Raw genomic sequence first — 20,224 nt, 5'->3', positions numbered from 1 at the left:
AGGCGTAGATCATGTTGCTGCCTTACATATTTCGTTCATTGGAATATTTCCTAGAAAGGCCATGGTAGCACCTTTTTTTCTGGTTGAGTGTGCCTTTGGTGTAATAGGCAGCTCTCTCTTTGCTTTAAGATAGCAGGTTTGAATACACTTAACTATCCATCTAGCAATGCCTTGTTTAGAAATTGGATTCCCTGTATGAGGATTTTGGAAAGCAATAAATAGTTGTTTTGTTTTTCGAATTAGTTTTGTTCTGTCAATGTAGTACATTAGCGCTCTTTTGATGTCTAATGTATGCAGTGCTCTTTCAGCTACAGAATCTGGCTGTGGGAAGAACACTGGTAATTCTACCGTTTGATTCAAGTGGAACGGTGAGATCACTTTTGGTAAAAATTTTGGATTTGTCCATAGAACTACTTTATGCTTGTGTATTTGAATAAATGGTTCTTGTATGGTAAATGCTTGAATTTCACTCACTCTTCTTAGAGATGTGATGGCAATCAAAAATGCAACTTTCCATGTTAAGTATTGCATTTCACAAGAGTGCATGGGCTCAAAAGGTGGACCCATGAGTCGTGTTAAGACAATGTTGAGGTTCCATGAAGGAACTGGTGGTGTTCGTGGTGGTATAATTCTCTTTAGGCCTTCCATAAATGCTTTTATGACTGGTATCCTAAATAATGAAGTTGAGTGCGTAATTTGAAGGTAGGCTGAAATTGCGGTAAGATGTATCTTTATTGAAGAGAAAGCTAGCTTTGACTTTTGCAATTGTAGTAAGTATCCTACTATATCTTTGGCAGATGCGTGTAAGGGTTGAATTTGATTATTATGGCAGTAATAAACAAATCTTTTCCACTTATTTGCATAGCAGTGTCTAGTGGTAGGTTTCCTAGCTTGTCTTATGACCTCCATACATTCTTGTGTGAGGTCTAAGTGTCCAAATTCTAGGATTTCAGGAGCCAAATTGCTAGATTCAGCGATGCTGGATTTGGATGTCTGATTTGTTGTTTGTGTTGTGTTAACAGATCTGGTCTGTTTGGTAGTTTGACATGAGGTACTACTGAGAGGTCTAGTAGTGTTGTGTACCAAGGTTGTCTTGCCCATGTCGGTGCTATTAGTATGAGTTTGAGTTTGTTTTGACTCAATTTGTTTACTAGATATGGAAGGAGTGGGAGAGGGGGAAAAGCGTAAGCAAATATCCCTGACCAGCTCATCCATAACGCATTGCCCTGAGACTGATCTTGTGGGTACCTGGATGCGAAGTTTTGGCATTTTGAGTTTTCCTTTGTTGCAAATAGATCTATTTGTGGTGTTCCCCACATTTGGAAGTAAGTGTTTAGTATTTGGGGGTGAGTCTCCCATTCGTGGATCTGTTGGTGATCCCGAGAGAGATTGTCTGCTAACTGGTTCTGAATTCCTGGAATAAATTGTGCTATTAGGCGAATGTGGTTGTGAATCGCCGAATGCCATATTTTCTGTGTTAGGAGACACAACTGTGTCGAGTGTGTGCCTCCCTGTTTGTTTAGGTAATACATTGTTGTCATGTTGTCTGTTTTGACAAGAATGTGTTTGTGGCTTATTATGGGTTGAAATGCTTTGAGCTCTAGAAATACCGCTAACAGTTCTAAGTGATTTATGTGAAACTGTTTTTGATGTATGTCCCATTGTCCTTGGATGCTGTGTTGATTGAGGTGTGCTCCCCACCCTATCATGGAAGCATCTGTTGTTATTACGTATTGTGGCACTGGGTCTTGGAAAGGCCGCCCTTGGTTTAAATTTATACTGTTCCACCATTGAAGCGAGATGTATGTTTGGTGGTCTATCAACACCAGATCTAGAAGCTGACCCTGTGCTTGTGACCATTGTGATGCTAGGCACTGTTGTAAGGGCCGCATGTGCAACCTTGCGTTTGGGACAATGGCTATGCATGAAGACATCATGCCTAGTAGTTTCATCACCAGTTTGACTTGTATCTTTTGATTTGGATACATGGTCTGTATTACATTGTGAAATGTGTGAACTCTTTGTGGACTTGGAGTGGCAATCCCTTTTGCTGTGTTGATTGTTGCTCCTAAGTACTGCTGTGTTTGACACGGCAGAAGGTGTGACTTTGTGTAGTTGATTGAGAAACCTAGTTTGTGGAAGATTTCTATGACATATTTTGTGTGTTGTGAACACCGTCTTAGCGTGTTGGTTTTGATTAACCAATCGTCTAGGTACGGGAACACATGTATTTGCTGCCTTCTGATATGTGCAGCTACTACTGCTAGGCATTTTGTAAAAATTCTTGGTGCAGTTGTTATTCCGAATGGCAACACTTTGAATTGGTAATGTATCCCTTGGAATACAAACCTTAGGTACTTTCTGTGTGAAGGATGTATTGGTATATGGAAATATGCATCCTTTAGGTCTAGTGTTGTCATGTAGTCTTGTTGTTTGAGCAGTGGGATTACGTCTTGTAATGTAACCATGTGAAAGTGATCTGATTTGATGTAGGTATTTAATGTTCTGAGATCTAGTATAGGTCTCAGACTCTTGTCTTTTTTGGGTATCAGAAAGTACAGGGAGTAAACTCCTGTGTTTATTTGTTGTTTTGGTACTAACTCTATTGCTTCTTTCTATAGCAATGCCTGAACTTCTAGTCCTAGAAGATCTATATGTTGTTTTGACATTGTGTGTTTTCGGTGGGATGTTTGGAGGGAATTTGAGAAATTCTATGCAATAACCATGCTGGATAATTGCTAAGACCCAAGTGTCTGTTGTTATTTCCTCCCAATGTTTGTAAAACTTGGTTAGTCTCCCCCCCACAGGTGTTATGTGTTGGGGATTTGTGACCTTGAAGTCACTGCTTGTTTGGAGGAGTTTTGGGACTTTGGAACTTTCCTCTATTCCTTTGAAATTGTCCCCCTCTATATTGTCCCCGAAAACCTCCCCGCTGATACTGGCTCTGGTAAGTGGGCTTTGTTTGTGAGGTTGTGGCTTCTGTGGTTTGCCCTCGAAACCCCCCTCGAAATTGTGTCTTTCGAAATGTGCCTCTGCTCTGTGGGGAGTAGAGTGCACCCATGGCTTTGGCAGTGTCAGTGTCTTTCTTAAGTTTTTCGATCGCAGTGTCCACCTCCGGCCCAAACAACTGCTGTCCGTTGAATGGCATATTCAGCACAGCTTGCTGTATCTCTGGTTTAAATCCTGATGTATGCAGCCATGCATGTCTCCTTATTGTTACTGCTGTGTTGACAGTTCTAGCAGCTGTGTCTGCAGCATCCATTGCTGACCGTATCTGATTATTGGAGATACTCTGTCCTTCTTCTACTACTTGCTGCGCTCTTTTTTGGAACTCCTTGGGTAAATGTTCAATAAGGTGTTGCATCTCATCCCAATGGGCCCTATAATATCTGGCTAGCAAAGCTTGCGAATTTGCAATACGCCACTGGTTTGCTGCCTGTGCCGCCACCCTTTTGCCTGCAGCATTGAATTTTCGACTTTCTTTATCTGGAGGTGGTGCATCTCCTGAAGTATGAGAGTTGGCTCTTTTGCGCGCTGCTCCCACTACAACAGAGTCTGGTGTTAGCTGTTGTGTAATGTACACTGGGTCTGTTGGTGGCGGTTTATATTTTTTATCTACTCTTGGAGTAATGGCTCTCCCTTTAACAGGCTCCTCAAACACTTGTTTGGAGTGTTTTAGCATTCCGGGTAGCATAGGAAGACTCTGATATTGGCTGTGTGTGGACGACAGTGTATTAAAAAGAAAGTCGTCTTCAATGGGCTCTGAATGAAGGCTGACATTATGAAATGCCGCTGCTCTTGACACCATCTGTGCGTAGCCTGTACTATCCTCTGGTGGCAATGGTTTAGCTGGATAGCATTCTGGACTATTATCTGACACTGGTGCGTCATAAAGGTCCCATGCGTCAGGGTCATCTTGACTCATTCCTGTATGAGTTGGGGATTGCATCATTGGTGGAGTGGCTACTGGTGATGGTTGCGGAGAGTGATGTGGGGATGGTGGCGGTGTTACTTGTTTAGCCACCTTTGCGTGTGGCTGTTTGTCCTGGTCTTGGAAGGCAAGCTTGCGTTTCATTTTGACTGGAGGAAGAGTGCTGATCTTCCCTGTATCTTTTTGAATAAAGAGCTGTCTTTGTGTGTGATCTGGCTCTATTGTCTCTAATTCCTGTCCAAATCTATGTGTCTTCATTTGTGTGGACAGTCCTTGTTCCTCAGTGTAGGAATTTGTTTTCGGTTCCGAGGCCGGATATTTCGGTACCGAAACCTTTTCGGCTGCTTTTTTTCGGCTCCGACGAAACCTTCTTTACTTTCGGCGTTGTGCTCTCTCGGTGCCGACCCGTTTCGGTGCCGCTGTCTCGGCGCCGAATCTTCTCTGAGCCACTATCTCGGGCCCGAGATTGCTGTGTGCTGGTATCTCGACCGGAGTCGGATGACTTCGACACCAGCTCGCCCTTTTTCGGTGCCGATGAACGGTCACCTATTTTTCAGGTTAAGCCATGGCCTGTTGGCGGTGGCGCCCCCTGGGCTTTAGCGCTTTTCTCATGAGTTCTTGGTTTCGACATCTTACTCACGGTTTTAGGCGTTTCCTCGGGATCGATCTCCTCAGAGTCCGACTCCTGGGTGGAGAATGTTTCTTCCTCCTGGAAACGCTCTTGTCCTGTCGGCGCCGACGCCATTTGCAGTCTTCTTGCTCTTCGGTCCCTGAGTGTCTTCCTGGACCGAAACGCTCGACAGGCTTCACAAGTATCCTCCTTGTGTTCTGGTGAAAAACACAAGTTACAGACCAGATGTTGATCTGTATATGGATACTTGTTATGGCATTTTGGACAGAAGCGGAATGGGGTCCGTTCCATCAGCCTTGAAGAGACACGTGGCCGGGCCGACCAGGCCCCGACGGGGATGGAAAAAAAACCCAAAGGGCCACCGGAGCTCTTCTTAATTCGGTGTCGATCTGTTGTAACTAACCCGATACCGAACGCAAACAATACCGACGATTTTTCCGAGATTCTAACTAACTTTCCGACCCGAAACACAGAGCGAAAAGGAACACGTCCGAACCCGATAGCGGAAAAAAAACAATCTAAGATGGAGTCGATGCCCATGCGCAATGGAGTCGAAATGGGAGGAGTCCCTCGGTCTCGTGACTCGAAAAAAGACTTCTTCGAAGAAAAACAACTTGTAACACTCCGAGCCCAACACCAGATGGCGGGATGTGCACAGCATGTGTATCTGCAGCTACACATGCCATCAAACACATATATATATATATATATATATATATATATATATATATATATATATATATGGAAAATGTCACTTACCCACTGTACATCTGTTCGTGGCATGTTCCGCGGCAGATTCACATGCTATGCACACAGGTCCTGACATCTAGTGTTGGGCTCGGAGGGTTACAAGTTGTTTTCCTTCGAAGAAGTCTTTGAGTCACGGGATCGAGAGACTCCTCCTCTTCGGCTCCACTGCGCATGGGCATCGACTCCATCTTAGATTGTTTTCCCGCAGAGGGTAAGGTAGGAGTCAGAGTGTAAAGAAAGAGATGCCCATGCAATGGAATAGAGATATATATACATATGTACAAATTGAAGTGCAACTTAAACGGCTACAGGCTCCCGGGGAGGAGGGAGGGCGCATGTGAATCTGCAGCGGAACATGCCACCAACAGATGTACACTGGGTAAGTGACATTTTCCATTTGATGGCATGTGTAGCTGCAGATACACATGCTATGCATAGACTACAAAGCAGTTCTTCTCCCATAAGCGGTAGTCACCCTGTAGGAGTTGAAGTTGTTTGAAATAGTGTTCTTAGTACAGCCTGTCCTACTGTGGCTTGTTGTGTTGCAATCACATCTACACAGTAATGCTTGGTAAATGTATGGGGCGTTGAAGGAAGTTGGCTCTGTATATACTATTTCAAAGTAAGAAATAGTGTGCACACAGTCCAAGGGTTCCCCTTAGATGTAAGATCGTGGCAAAATTAGATAATTCTAATGCTCCAATTTGTGGTAGTGTGGTTGAGCAGCAGGCTTATCAGAGGGTAGTAAGCATTTGTTGTACACACACAGGCAATAAATGAGGAACACACACTCAGACAATTCCAGGCCAATAGTTTTTTCTATAGAAAAATATATTTTCTTAGTTTATTTTAAGAACCACAGGTTCAAGATTTACAAACAAAACTTTAAATGAAAGGTATTTCATTCAGGTATCTTAGGAACTTTGAATAATCACAATAGCATGTACAGTCTCTTCAACGATGCAGGCAGGCACGGGGGGTGGCTCCTCGGGGTAGCCACCACCTGGGCAAGGGAGAGGATCGTCTGGGAGTTGCTCCTGCACTTGAGTTCGGTTCCTTCAGGTCCTGGGGGCTGCGGGTGCAGTGTGGTTTCCAGGCGTCGGGTTCCTTGAAACAGGCAGTCAGGGGGAGCCTCTGGATTTCCTCTGCAGGCATCACTGTGGGAGCTCAGGGGGGTCAACTCTGGCTACTCACAGGCTCGCAGACGCCAGGGAGTCCTCCCTGTAGTATTAGTTTTCCGCAGGTCGAGCCGGGGGCGTCGGGTGCAGAGTGAAAAGTCTCACGCTTCTGGTGGGAAACGTGTGGTCTGGTAGCCCCTAAATACTCAATTTAGGGGTGTGTTTAGGTCTGGGAGGTCAGTAGCCAATGGCTACTAGCCTTGAGGGTGGGTACACCCTCTTTGTGCCTCCTCCCTGTGGGGAGGGGGGAACATCCCCAATCCTATTGGGGGAATCCTCCATCTGCAAGATGGAGGATTTCTAAAAGTCAGAGTCACCTCAGCTCAGGACACCTTAGGGGCTGTCCTGACTGGGGAGTGACTCCTCCTTGTTTTTCTCATTATCTCCTCCCACCTTGCCGCCAAAAGTGGGAGCAGTGGCCAGAGGGGCGGGCCTCTCCACTAGCTGGGATGCCCTGTGGCGCTGTAAAAAAAGGGGTGAGCCTTTGAGGCTCACCGCCAGGTGTTACAGTTCCTGCAGGGGGAGGTGAAAGCACCTCCACCCAGTACAGGCTTTGTTCCTGGCCACAGAGTGACAAAGGCACTCTCCCCCATGTGGCCAGCAACATGTCTGGTGTGTGGCAGGCTGGCAACACTAGTCAGCCCACACTGGAAGTCGGGTATGTATTCAGGGGGCATCTCTAAGATGCCCTCTAGGTGCATTTTTACAATAAAGTGCACACTGGCATCAGTGTGCATTTATTGTGCTGAGAAGTTTGATACCAAACTTCACAGTTTTCAGTGCAGCCATTATGGTGCTGTGGAGTTCGTGTTTGACAGACTCCCAGACCATATACTCTTATGGCTACCCTGCACTTACAATGTCTAAGGTTTTGCTTAGACACTGTAGGGACATAGTGCTCATGCACCTATGCCCTCACCTGTGGTATAGTGCACCCTGCCTTAGGGCTGTAAGGCCTGCTAGAGGGGTGATTTACCTATGCCACAGGCAGTGTGAGGTTGGCATGGCACCCTGAGGGGAGTGCCATGTCGACTTAGTGATTTTCTCCCCGCCAGCACACACAAGCTGGCAAGCAGTGTGTCTGTGCTGACGGAGGGGTCTCTAGGGTGGCATAAGACATGCTGCAGCCCTTAGAGACCTTCCCTGGCATCAGGGGTACCAGTTACAAGGGACTTACCTGGGTGCCAGGGTTGTGCCAATTGTGGAGACAAAGGTACAGGTTAGGGAAAGAACACTGGTGCTGGGGCCTGGTTTGCAGGCTTCAGCACACTTTAAAATCATAACTTGGCATCAGCAAAGGCAAAAAGTCAGGGGGTAACCATGCCAAGGAGGCATTTCCTTACAACTACCACAACATTCATCTTGCCAGGGTCGATCGGATGCTTCTTGGATTCGCAGCCCTTGGTTACAAATCTAATTTTAGGGAAAAATAAAATAGCATTACTGTTCCTGGGATATGAGCTATCAAACAAGGTCAAGAGAAGTGTGCTCACCTTTAGCAACCAAATACAATGAAGAAACTACAGTCTTTCCTTGTTTTCTTTAACTTTGGCAGAACTTGCATTCCTGACTATGCACAATGTATCAAGCCACTCTATCACTCAATACACCCTGATTTTTCTAGAAGACACTGGATAATAGAACATACACGCATCCTTAGAGGATTGCAACAGGACATGTTAGAAGCAAAACACTTAAACACCTATGAAAACAAAACAGATTTGGTCATCAGAAGGATTGCTAGTGCCTTTGGGTTCACCTATGTCACCTTTAGTGAGGGCAACATGGTTCCCATAGCATATAAATCACATTTATATTCCAATGCAGAACAATGTAATGAAAAAATTCGAAATGCAGTTCAGATAGCTGTCAAAGAGAACCACTTGACCAAGGGAAACACATTATTGTCGGTCCCCAGGTGCCAGCCTTAGAGGCTGTCACCAAAGCTAGTGTTCCCAACTCTAAAGCATTACATCCACACTAGATTCAATGGGCAACCTCCCTGACTGCCACCGATGTTGATTACACCTTTGATCCAAAACTTCAAACACAAGAATTTCTCCAATACGAACAGGAGTACCTCGCACCTCTAGACATCTTGCCACTTGACAGACACCATACTGTCATTTACACTGATGGTTCAGCACAACCAGCTGTAGGTACCAAACATCAATACTCTACCGCTTGTCCAGCTTAAAGCAGAGTGATGAGGGATGGTGTATTCCACCCTCACAATACCTACACACACATATCCTGGGGGACTGCACAACTCAGCTGGCTGAACTTAAAGCCCTTATCTTAGTGCTAGAACATACGGATCCAGGACAACTCACTCTGCTTGTCTGATTCATACTACTGTGTCCAGTCCTACAATGATTATCTTAATCATTGCAGAATTCTCTGGGGGAGGGTGGCTGATCTTAAGGATGAGCTACCAAGTGCTCATGTAGCCCATACATCGGGCCACTAACGTGTAAGTGTACACGCTATCAGCAATACTTTGGCTGATGAAGCAGCCAAGTACGCAGTAGCTATGGCTTCTATGGCTGCAGTGACTCGTTCTCAGACAAGATTGGATAATTAATGTTTGGCTGCCCTGGAAGCTTCAGTTGATGGCAAGCCTCTCCCAAAAGCACACCCTACAAAATATTTATACCACATCAGGGCACAGAATGTTGCCTATGAAACTCTTCCTGCAGTTGGAGATCGAGTGATCCCCAACCAAGACCAGAGTTTGAATCTCATCAAAGCAGCACAGAGGATGTTGCTTCTGCACATGCTGGTGTTGCAGCTGCAATAACACTCTCACAGAAACACTTCTAGTGGCCAGGTCTATCTACGCAGACCAAGCAATACGTCATTTGCTATTACATGGGCCAGCAGAGTAAGGGCTCAAACATTAAACACCCTCCGTAGACATCACTCTTAGTGTCCAACAGGCCACTACAATATGTGTACCTCGACCACTGTGGTCCCCTTAAACCGGATGGTGAATACAAATTCATCTTAGTCGCTGTAGATTCTTGTTAGAGAGTCCTGTGGGTATGGCCTCAGTGGTCGGCTGATGCTCAAACTGTTACAAAAGACGTGCTGATCTTTATTGGCACATATGTGGTTGCAGCATTCCATTCAGACTAGGGCCCTGCATTTGCCTCTAAGGCATTCAGGGACACCATGGGAACGATGGGTGTTGAACTCCATTACTCCTCACCCTACCATCCTGAGGTAAATTCAGTTGTGGAGGGGAGGAATCAGGATCTAAAGCAGTCCTTAACAGTTAGAGTATTAGGCTCTGGCCGCAGCTGGCTTCATCACCTACACGGGGGTCCAAAGAGCACTGAATAATCTGCCAAGATGATTCTTGGGAGGACACACTCCTTAAGAGGTTCCCTTTGGGATACCTATGTGTGTCCCAGATCTAGATGTCACTGGTTTGGTGGCAGCAGATACAGCTTTTGACATAAATGAACATCTCACTGTCGTACAGAAGCTTCAGCAATTTCGTGATAATTCATCCACCATTGCTGCCACCTTAGGAATTAAGGGATTTGCCAACAGCTCCTACTGGCTGGATTCCTAAAGTCAGGGATATGGTTTGTGAGAAGATTGGTGTGAAGATTAAATTCGGCCCATCCCACAGAGCACTGGTCCAAGTCCTGGGAATACACGGTACCAGAACTGTCATCTTACCCCTGCTGCCTGGTTCCAAATCAAACAGATTGTCTCCATTAACAGCATCAAACTTCACCATGTGACCGATCCTGCACAGTTGACCAAGAGGTCCCTTGGGTAGTTCCCGGTCCCCTCTCACTACCCAACAGGACATACCTCTTCAAAGACGAAACAACACTTCTGACAACAGCAGCATTTACAACAATATTAAAAATGCCTCCTCGGGCATGGGGAGGGCAGAAAACATGCTTTTGCTGATTCCCGTTACCATTTTAATGGCAACGCCTGTCCAAGATGTGGCTGTCTTATATTCCAACACAAACAGACATCGTCTACTATGAACCTCTACGCGAAGTGGATCCATCCATCAGTAATGTACCAGCTCCTGTGTTTGCAGAGACTGCTTCTGGATATGTCATCGACCATGATGACTTTTCTTCAACTTCATCCGCACCTACACCTGAAACTGTTTCAAAGACATGTAAGCTGCACATATGGCTTAAAAATACCTAAATTATACATGGAACTATCTATGGATATTTCTGACATTGCTTGCTTTTTTATTATGGATTGGTTTCATGACTGTTTTTATTTTGCTTATAAATGGTCATTACCCTTCCTGAACGCTTCGCAGTTGAGCCCGTGGATGAAGTCTTAACTCAATATCTTTCCTCAAAAAAGGTCAGAAGAGACTTGACCCTTGTGAACATTTCAGTAGTACCGATTCCTGGTGGGATTGTGTGGGATAATGTTCCATTTGATATACACTGGCCTACTGTGGTAATTGAAACTCCATATGTCTTTAGGATTTCATTGATTGATGTAATTACACCGGTAGTTGTTTCTGATGACTGGGATGTTCAAACAGTTGATTCCATGCTAGCTGAACTGAACAATCACACTGTGTTTGAAAGTGATGGTGTGTATACTAACACTACGAATTATGGGGAAATGTTCTGCTCTAACAACTGGGGACATTACTACCTGCACCGAACGGCTAGACTCAGATCAGTATTCAATTACACACACCTGTGGGAGCTCATAAATTCATTTATTTTTCTGGCCATGACAATAAAAATGCAGAGCCATACTATTTCTAATTACCACCTTCACGAATTAGGAACATTTTCCTAACAATCACAAAATTGATTTATTCAGATTCCTTTGCTTCCCAGCTTGCAGTTGAAGGTTACGAATACTAGAAAATACTATTGATCTAAAGAGTGTATCGGGAACACAAGATTGGAAAGTTCAGGGTAGGGAAGCTTTAGTGAAAGCGTGCCTTATTCCTGTTCAAATTATCTTTTTGAATGATATAATTCAATAGACTTCCTGTCTAGGGTTAGCAAAAATGAAGGAAATTAATGCGCTTAGTATCCCCACACCAGTGAAATTCACCAATTGGCAGCCCTTCCTGAACATCACTGAGGAAGAATCAGATGCAAAGGTTCAGGCTGGTACCTATAATTTTTCCTTTTCCAGTTCCAGCGGGTGTTTATTGTGGCCAATAGACATGAACGGGTGTCAGGAGCATTTTGTTAACTCCTCAGGGGGTTTCAAGATTAGCCAGACAGACCCTCGCTTTGTCTCAGGTCTATACTTGGGTATAGTTACTACATAAAGTGTGGGTAAACTGTGCCAACAGCGGTTACAGACTAACACCTTAGCAGCAGTTAAACAACATCTTAATACTCTTTCTGAAGATATGGACTTACAGGACTTTGTGTTAGGTACAAGAAAGCCTCACTCTAAAAGACTCATCTATGACATATACAATGAGATCTGGAAGCTTTCTCAAATGGAAGCTGCTGCAAGTTTAAGGCAGATTTTGAACATTTGGAAAAGGCTTGCACTGTTGTCATAATGGCATAAACACTCTGTCCAACACTCTGTCCCTTAAAGTGTCATCTGTGATTGACATCATTCAGAATGACGTCCTTTTTATGCTAACAAAGTCAACTGCATTCCATAATGCAGTTAGGATGGACACTACAGATTTTGAAAAATGGCCATATTCCATGGAAATACATTAACAGTAGTGACCTGTTTGCTGCTATTAATTTGTCCAGGTAACAACAGACAATGGCTAAAAGGGAGGTGCGTTTCACCATGCTTCCCATAGAAAACTTTGCATTTCACAGTTGCAGAAAGTCCATCGACAGTATAGCTTGTACATGGAAGTATATATCTGCCCATTTCCACCTTTTGTTTTTCGAAATGCTTCAAAGATCTTGCCATGGGCAGATATGAGCAGCTAGGTGACAGCTATATGAAAGAAGAGTAGGAGTAGCCCTTTGGATATAAATGTATGAACGGTGAAAGGGGTCTTTCTTAGGGGAAGCGAATGTGAGACTACTGTTAGTCATTCAATGATTTACAAACAGGTGTCCCTTCATGACCTGTTTTCTGAAGGGTACTCCCATTCCTTTGATTCGTCCAGCATTTCATATACTTTTGAATGGAAGTTATGTGGTCCTGAATGAACAAAGCTGTTATCAGTCTCTAAGGTCGTAAAGTGTGGTGGACATGTTTTATCCCCCCCCCCCCGCCACACACACACGAGAGGAATAGCAGAAATGTGGCCTCACACTGATACTACTAATGCAAATTATGACAAGCTGAGCAGACTAAAAGCGCTACTGTTCCAGAAACTAGTTGTGTTGACATCGGCTAGAGAGATGTATGCTCTCCAGATAACGAGATCATCAGCCCAGATAAAAATCCCTATTAAATACTAACTTCCCCAAGCACTTTGAAGAGCTGGGATCCAGAATATTCAAAGCTTCGAGCACTACAGGGATTGGCCACTTCAAGGCTGTCGGGTCTGGATGTGTGTCCATCCTCCAGACTGTCTGCAGAGTCATTCCTTCAGTTATCCATTCACTCTTTTCCAGTGTGTTTGGAGGCTTTCCTGTGACTTTGGCATTGATCAGCAGGGTACTACTGCTGCTGTTCCCGATATGCAGTGGTTGTGCCTTCTGAGCTAAGCAGAGTGATGGAGCCCCTACCACCAGCCCAGCTGTGCTGTGACTGCTTGGTACAGATCTTTGCTGCTCCGTTGCTGGAAGAATTGGATCATGATTAGTCCCAGTCATTCTGACCAGTCCTTTGGTGTGTGCAACCAGTCTTTGACTGCACCTGGTGCCTCTTCGCACATCTACCTTCGGTGTGCCTTGCTTCCTGTGGACAAGGAGCTGCTGATGTTCCATAGAATGGTTCTTTCACGGTCGTGCCCCATGAGACGGAGGCTGATTCGCGAGCCCGCTTACAAGCCAGCCTTGGGGACTGTCTGGCTCCTGTAGACACTTTGGGTGGTGCTGCCTGCAGGAGGCTGGCCTGGCTTATAGTGGGTACCTGATGGTACTTGCATCTTGTGCCAGGTGAAGGTATCCCTTATTAGTAGTGTTCTAGCAGCTTAGGCTGATAGAGGTAGCTATAGCAGAGCAGCTTAGGCTGGACTAGGAGACATGCAAAGCTCCTACTCTACCACTTATATCATACAGCACTATATCATAAGAAACAATACTCTATTACTAGTTTAGATACTTTATTTTAGTGACAATGTGCTAAGAATATCTCAGAGGATATACTCCCTCAAGAGGTAACTAAAAGACACACAAACCAAAATCAGGTAAGTAAAACAGTAAGAAGGTAGTGCAAACACTGTAGAATACAATAGGATGCAATAGGCCTAGGGGCAACACAAACCATATACTAAGAAAGTGGAATGCGAACCACGAATGGACCTCTAGGCTAGTGTAGTGTGTAGAGGGTCGCTGGGAGTGTAAGAAAACAGTAAGGGTGTCCAAGATACCCCACCCCAAGACCCTGAAAAGTAGGAGTACAGTGCTACTACTTCCCCAGAAACACACTAAACTCGTGATAGAGGATTCTGCAAAGACCACAACAGACTGCAAAGCACTGAAGACGGATTCCTGGACCTGTAAAGGAAGGGGACCAAGTCCAAGAGTCACAAAAGTGTCCAGGGGGGGCAGGAGCCCACTAAACCCTAGATGAAGGTGCAAAATGGCTCCCTCCAGATGGAAGAAGCTGAAGATTCTGCAACAACGAAAGGTGCTAGAAACTTCTCATTTGTGCAAAATCTGTCCCACGGAGTGCTGGAGGATGCAGAGTTGTTTCCTTGGAGAAAGACGGCAAACAAGCCTTGCTAGCTGCAAAGGTTGCGGTTGAAGAAAAAGGGTGCTGCTCGAGACCAGGAAGGACCAGGATGTCGCCACTTGGGAGAGGAGACAGAGGGGGGCCCTCAGCAACACAGAGAGCCCACGCACAAGAAGGCAGCACCCGCAAAAGTCTTTGAACACGGTTTCAAGAAGATTGAGCACTGCGGTCGTCTCAACACTACAAAAGAGGGCCCCACGAAGCCGGAGTTCAACTCAGCGAGTTGAGCAATGCAGGACAGTGTGCTGGGGACCTAGGCTAGGCTGTGCACAAGGGACTCCTTGCAAAAATGCACAGAAACCTTAGCAACTGCAGTTCACGCTGTACACAGGATTACTGTCTGGAGAGGGGAGGCAAGGTCTTACCGCCTCCAAATTTAGACAGTTGGACCACTGGACAGTCTGGGTCACTTGGGTCCACCACCTGTGTTCCAGGGGCCACGCTCGTCATAAGAGGGGTCCCAGAAAACGGTGAGGCTGAAGTTTGGTGCCTGCTGGAGCAGGGGGAAGATTCCATCAACCCACGGGAGATTTCTTTGTGGCTTCCAGTGCAGGATGAAGGCAGACAGCCCTTAAAGCATGCACCACCAGGAAACAGTTGAGAAAGCCAGCAGGATTAGGCGCTACAATGTCGCTGGTAGTCTTCTTGCTACTTTGTTGCAGTTTTGCAGGCGTCCTGGAGCAGTCAACTGTCAATCCTTGGCAGAAGTCGAAGCGAGAGGTGCAGATGAACTCTAGGGAATTCTTGCAAGTCGTTATCTGAGGAAAAGCCCACTGGAGAGACCCTATATAGCCCTCAGAGGAGGATTGGCCACCTAATCAGGTAAACACCTATCAGGAGGGGTCTCAGACGTCACCTGCTGGCACTAGCCACTCAGAGGCCTCCAGAGTGCCCTCGCATCTCTGGATTAAAGATGGCAGAGGTCTGGGGCACACTGGAGGAGCTCTGGGCACCACCCCTGGGGTGGTGATGGACAGGCCAGTGGTCACTCCCCTTTCCTTTGTCCAGTTTCGCACCAGAGCAGGGACTGTGGTTCCCTGAACCGGTGTAGACTGGCTTATGCAAGGAGGGCAACATCTCTGCCCTTCAAAGCATTTCCAGAGACTGGGGGAGGCTACTCCTCCCCAGCCCTTAACAACTATGTCCAAAGGGAGAGGGTGTAACACCCTCTCTCAGAGGATATTCTTTGTTCTGCCTTCCTGGGACTAGGCTGCCCAGACTCCGGGAGGGCAGAACCCTGTCTGTGGGTTGGCAGCAGCAGTAGCTGCAGAGAAAATCCCAGAGAGCTGGTTTGGCAGTACCCGGGGTCCATAGTGGAGCCCCGGGGATGCATGGGATTGGCACCCCAATACCAGATTTGGCATGGGGGGACAATTCCATGATCTTAGACATGTTACATGGCCATATTCGGAGTTACCATTGTGAAGCTACATATAGGTATTGACCTATGTGTAGTGCACGTGTGTAATGGTGTCCCCGCACTCACATAGAACAGGGAAATGGCCCTGAAATATATGGGGGCATCTTGGCTAGTGCAAGGGTGCCCTCACACTTAGTAACTTTGCACCTAACCTTCAGCAAGTGACGGTTAGACATATAGGTGACTTATAAGTTACTTAAGTGCAGTGAAAATGGCTGTGAAAGAACATGTGCTTTATTTCACTCAGGCTGCAGTGGCAGTCCTGTGTAAGATTTGTCTGAGCTCCCTATGGGTGGCAAAAGAAATGCTGCAGCCCATAGAGATCTCCTGGAACCCCAATACACTGTGTACCTCGGTACCATATACTAGGGATTTATAAGGGTGTTCCAGCGTGCCAATTAGAATTGGTAAAAATGGTCACTAGCCTAAAGTGACAATTTTAAAGGCAGAGAGAAAGCATAAGCACTGTTGTTCTGATTAGCAGAGCCTCAGTGACACAGTTAGGCCCTACACAGGTATACACACTCAGGCCACAAACTATGAGCACTGGGGTCCTGGCTAGCAGGATCCCAGTAAGACATATAAAACACACTGACATACTCACAAACAGGGTAAAAGTGGGGGTAACAATTCTAGAAAGAGGCTACCTTATCACACTGCCCTCGCGGGAGAACCTGAGACTGCTGTCCACTACTGCTCCTTGGATCCGTCTGCCCATCCGGTCATCGATCATCTGACGATGTGGCCTCTTTTTTGAATGCCTTTCCTTTTGATGGCTTCAAAATCATGACTAATGTTAAATGAATTTGACCATCAGCCTATATTAAAGTTTCAAAGTTTGCCAAACATTGCCTCTAAATTTGGCCTGCTGTGCTTGTCATGGTCGACAAGGTGTCTCTTTGTATGTTTTAACTATTTTTAATAAGTTTTTAATCAGATTTTAGTTATGCCTTAATATGATTTTAGCTCGTTTTAGTCCCGAGCTATTTTTCTTGGGTTGATTCACTTTCTCTGGCAACCTCAATATGGCATCATACTTGTTTGGGCAATGGGGATGGTATAGTGGATCCTGTTTAGTTTTAATGGGAATCAGGAGTTTAGCTTAGCCTTCTGGCTTTCACGCCTGTGCCCCAGTCACCTAGTTAATTTGAACCTACTTAGCTTGCTCTGTTTTAGCACATTTATTTAATTATTTCTTCCAAGATGGCTGCTATGTTTATAGTTAGGGAAATGTTTTAGCTTCACGTTAACAGTGCCACTCTGTAAAGGCACCACTAACAGCGTCAAAGATAAATGTGATACGTAGTTATTCACGTTATGTAATTTTCCACTTTCATGTGGCAGTAACATAATGTGCCCTTTTCAGGGAATTCTTTATATAATTGCCGCCCCAAGCATGCCTTCGTATCTGTTTAAGAACATACCTGCATCAGGGGACCTACAAGATCTGTATTAATACATACACAGGCAAGCTAATCAGAGGGATTCCTACCAGATGCCCTCAACGCCACCTATGCTACACGTCACCTTGATGCAGACCCAGCCTTTGTGTCACCAAAGAGTCTGATCTAGAGACTTAATTTCAAGGTAACAAGGGTTGAGGGGCTTTTCTCATGAACATGGTACTGGAAGATTAGGTGTAACACACCTAGCTCTTTTTAGGTTAGTTATTAGGTTCCTCATGCTAAGGTATTGGGGTTTATTTCATCTTTACATCTTATGTTACTGAAAGATGGAGGGGGTCTTTGTATTCATGAGTCATTTTTATAATTCAGTTTCCTGCATTGTTCATTATCCTAATCATTGCAACCCATGCGATTTACAGTAGATTGCAGTCTTTTAGTAAAACCTATTGAAACTTTACTGCATCTCCTTCATTGCCTGTGTGACTGAGACTTGTTGCTCATGTGAGAAAAGGGTAATCGGTTTAAACATGACTCCCCTGAGATGTCACACAAGTCCATGCGTAAAGGCTTCCACAAATCACCTTTTACTGTTTGGGTTTTTGGTGAGGTACTGCTTGTGAGCCCGGACGGTTGGGCCCACAGTTGTGACTTGTAGGACTGGACTAGTCACCTACAAACAAAAGTACTGTAATCCCTAAACCAGCAGTCTTGCCTAGATCAAGAGTCCCACTACGACACTAATGTACACATTTTGACTTATTACACTACCTGGATCTCTCTCTGCGCAGGGCTGCGTTCTTCTTGGCTATCTCCAAAGCCTTCAATTCCACTGCATGGACATATCTGTTTACTATCCTACAACGGTTGGGGGGTCCCCCCTGGCCTTCATTAGGTGGATCGGCCTAATATATACTGACCCTGTGGAACAGGTGAGAATCAATGGCACCATATCAAATACCATTCAGATACAGAGAGGCAGAGGTGTCCATTCTTAGATTCTTTTTGGCGTGTGTCATTCGGCAAGGATATGCTGCAGCATCTCTGCGGTTCGGCCCTCTGGCCATATCGCAGTCTGCAGATTAAATGGTTTTATAGGTCAGGAACCCTGAGAACCACTTTGCACTGCTCATGGTGGATATTTAAGGTCTGAGCGATTTTCCGGTGTAAGCATTAATTGGATCAAGTTGTATGTAATGGCCCTTACCACAAGCACTACCTCATGTGTTGGAATTCCTGCTGCAATGGTGCTTGCAGCCGACTATATACCTTAGCGTCTGGGTACATAGGGACCCAGAGAGGTAACTAGATACAATTATGGTATGGAACTTTCTAAATTGGAAGATCAGGTGCGATGGTGTCCGTGTTATCCCTGGCGGGTCACATGGCCGTGGTGAAGATGATAGTCTTGCCTAGTCTTCTTTATCTATTTACCAGCGTAACTAAACTGTTCACAAAGGCCTTCTTTTTAACACTCAACTTACAAATGACCACTAAGGGCAGGTAAACAACCTATAAAACCTGGAATGTACTTAAAGTTCCATGCGAACAGGGAGTTGTCACCGTCCCAAATCTTCATTTGTACTATCTGTGTGCACAGGCACAACACACTCATAACGCACACATAGCTGGATACCTCCCCGCAAATACACTCAATACTTTACAACTGAACAGAAGGATGCACATCCTGCGTCACTGAAATCTGTGACACCGCACACACAGGGAATAGGAACCCCTGGGGATATTAACACAATCCATTGCACAAGGCTCTAGAAGCCTCTGTTCTCATTGGCATGTCATCCAACCCTTTCAGTCACGAATGAGTCCAAAGCACTCACGTTCTAAACTAAGGTGGGATTTACATGAATGGGAGACGTCTTCTCCAGATAAATCTCTGTGGGACAATCAGCATTACCACAACATTGCAGATCCCACTCCCTTCATGCATTTCACGTATGTGCGCCAGCGAGGGGCTTTAAGCGGGTTGTACCCACAGTTCCCATTGGAGCCCTCTAGCTTGAGAGCACTACACAGATTACTCACTAGTCCAAACCGTCAATGTCTTATCACTAAATTATACACTGCAGCTTAATCATATGAAACACAAACCTTGCATGCAGTCAAACAAATGGAACACGACGAGACATTCCTCTTAATGTGACAGAATGGAAGTTTTGCTATCATCTGATAGGGAACCTCCATCAAACTGCAACTTGCGAATCATACATCCCAAGTTCCTACAACAGATGTACTTCACACCCACCAGACTACTTGGGTATGGGCTATGCACAACTGATAATTGTAGTGGATGTGGGACTCTGGGAGCAGACTTCACATTGTTGTTGTGGAACTGCACCAACATCCATAGTTTTTGGACTCACATCACAAAGGATCTGACAGAGGTAGTGACATAACGTATTTCCTGCACCCCAAAAACGTCTGGGTTATATTAAGCCATTAGAACCAATGAACCACAAGGAGACTGCGGTCACTTCATTATTGGCCAACAGGAGACCAGCCATTCATTGGGGTAAGAAACTGCATCCTCAGCTCCAACAATGGCTACATGACATTGTATATTGTTTTGAATTATGCAGAAGAGCTCCTGAGACCTTCACAGCCAAAAGACTTTTGGGCACACCGACCACCTACCTACAGCCATTCCAGAGGAGATTCATACATGAAATACTGAATAATGTGTTTCATGAGTACACTATCAACAATATGTTACTATACGGAAATCTTGCTACTGTATATCAGTCTTGATGACAATTTTGTTTTTGTTACTTTTTCTTTACATGTTGAAAATGACCAATAAAAATCAATGAAAAAACAAAAAAAGATTGAGGTTCTATAAGAATCTCTAAAAACAAGTTCATCAATATTCAGAAACTTGATAATACAAAGTTTAAAACAACCACAATAAAAGCTGTTTACATTAGGCAAACAGTAAAATTATTAATTGTTTTATTACCAAATCCACCTCTTGATCCAAAGCACGACTGACTTTCTTCATCATTATTTTCATCCCCTGCAAAAAAAAAAAAAAACATTTTTGCT

The 20,224-nt window shown here is 45.0% G+C and overlaps 1 protein-coding gene across 7 annotated transcripts in view; it reads right to left on the bottom strand.

Moving 5' to 3' along the window:
* DDX4 (DEAD-box helicase 4) overlaps window positions 1-20,224 on the bottom strand; it is a 1,597,047-nt gene that overhangs the window by 997,466 nt on the left and 579,357 nt on the right. For all 7 annotated transcript variants that reach the window (XM_069222170.1, XM_069222215.1, XM_069222206.1 and 4 more), the window contains one exon: window positions 20,139-20,195. In XM_069222170.1, coding sequence (XP_069078271.1) covers window positions 20,139-20,195 — 57 coding nt within the window. The remainder of the gene's footprint in view (window positions 1-20,138; window positions 20,196-20,224) is intronic.

This window comes from Pleurodeles waltl, chromosome 1_1 (genome assembly GCF_031143425.1).
Source record: "Pleurodeles waltl isolate 20211129_DDA chromosome 1_1, aPleWal1.hap1.20221129, whole genome shotgun sequence".
NCBI classification, from domain to species: domain Eukaryota; kingdom Metazoa; phylum Chordata; class Amphibia; order Caudata; family Salamandridae; genus Pleurodeles; species Pleurodeles waltl.
This window is presented reverse-complemented; position numbering and strand designations above follow the sequence as displayed.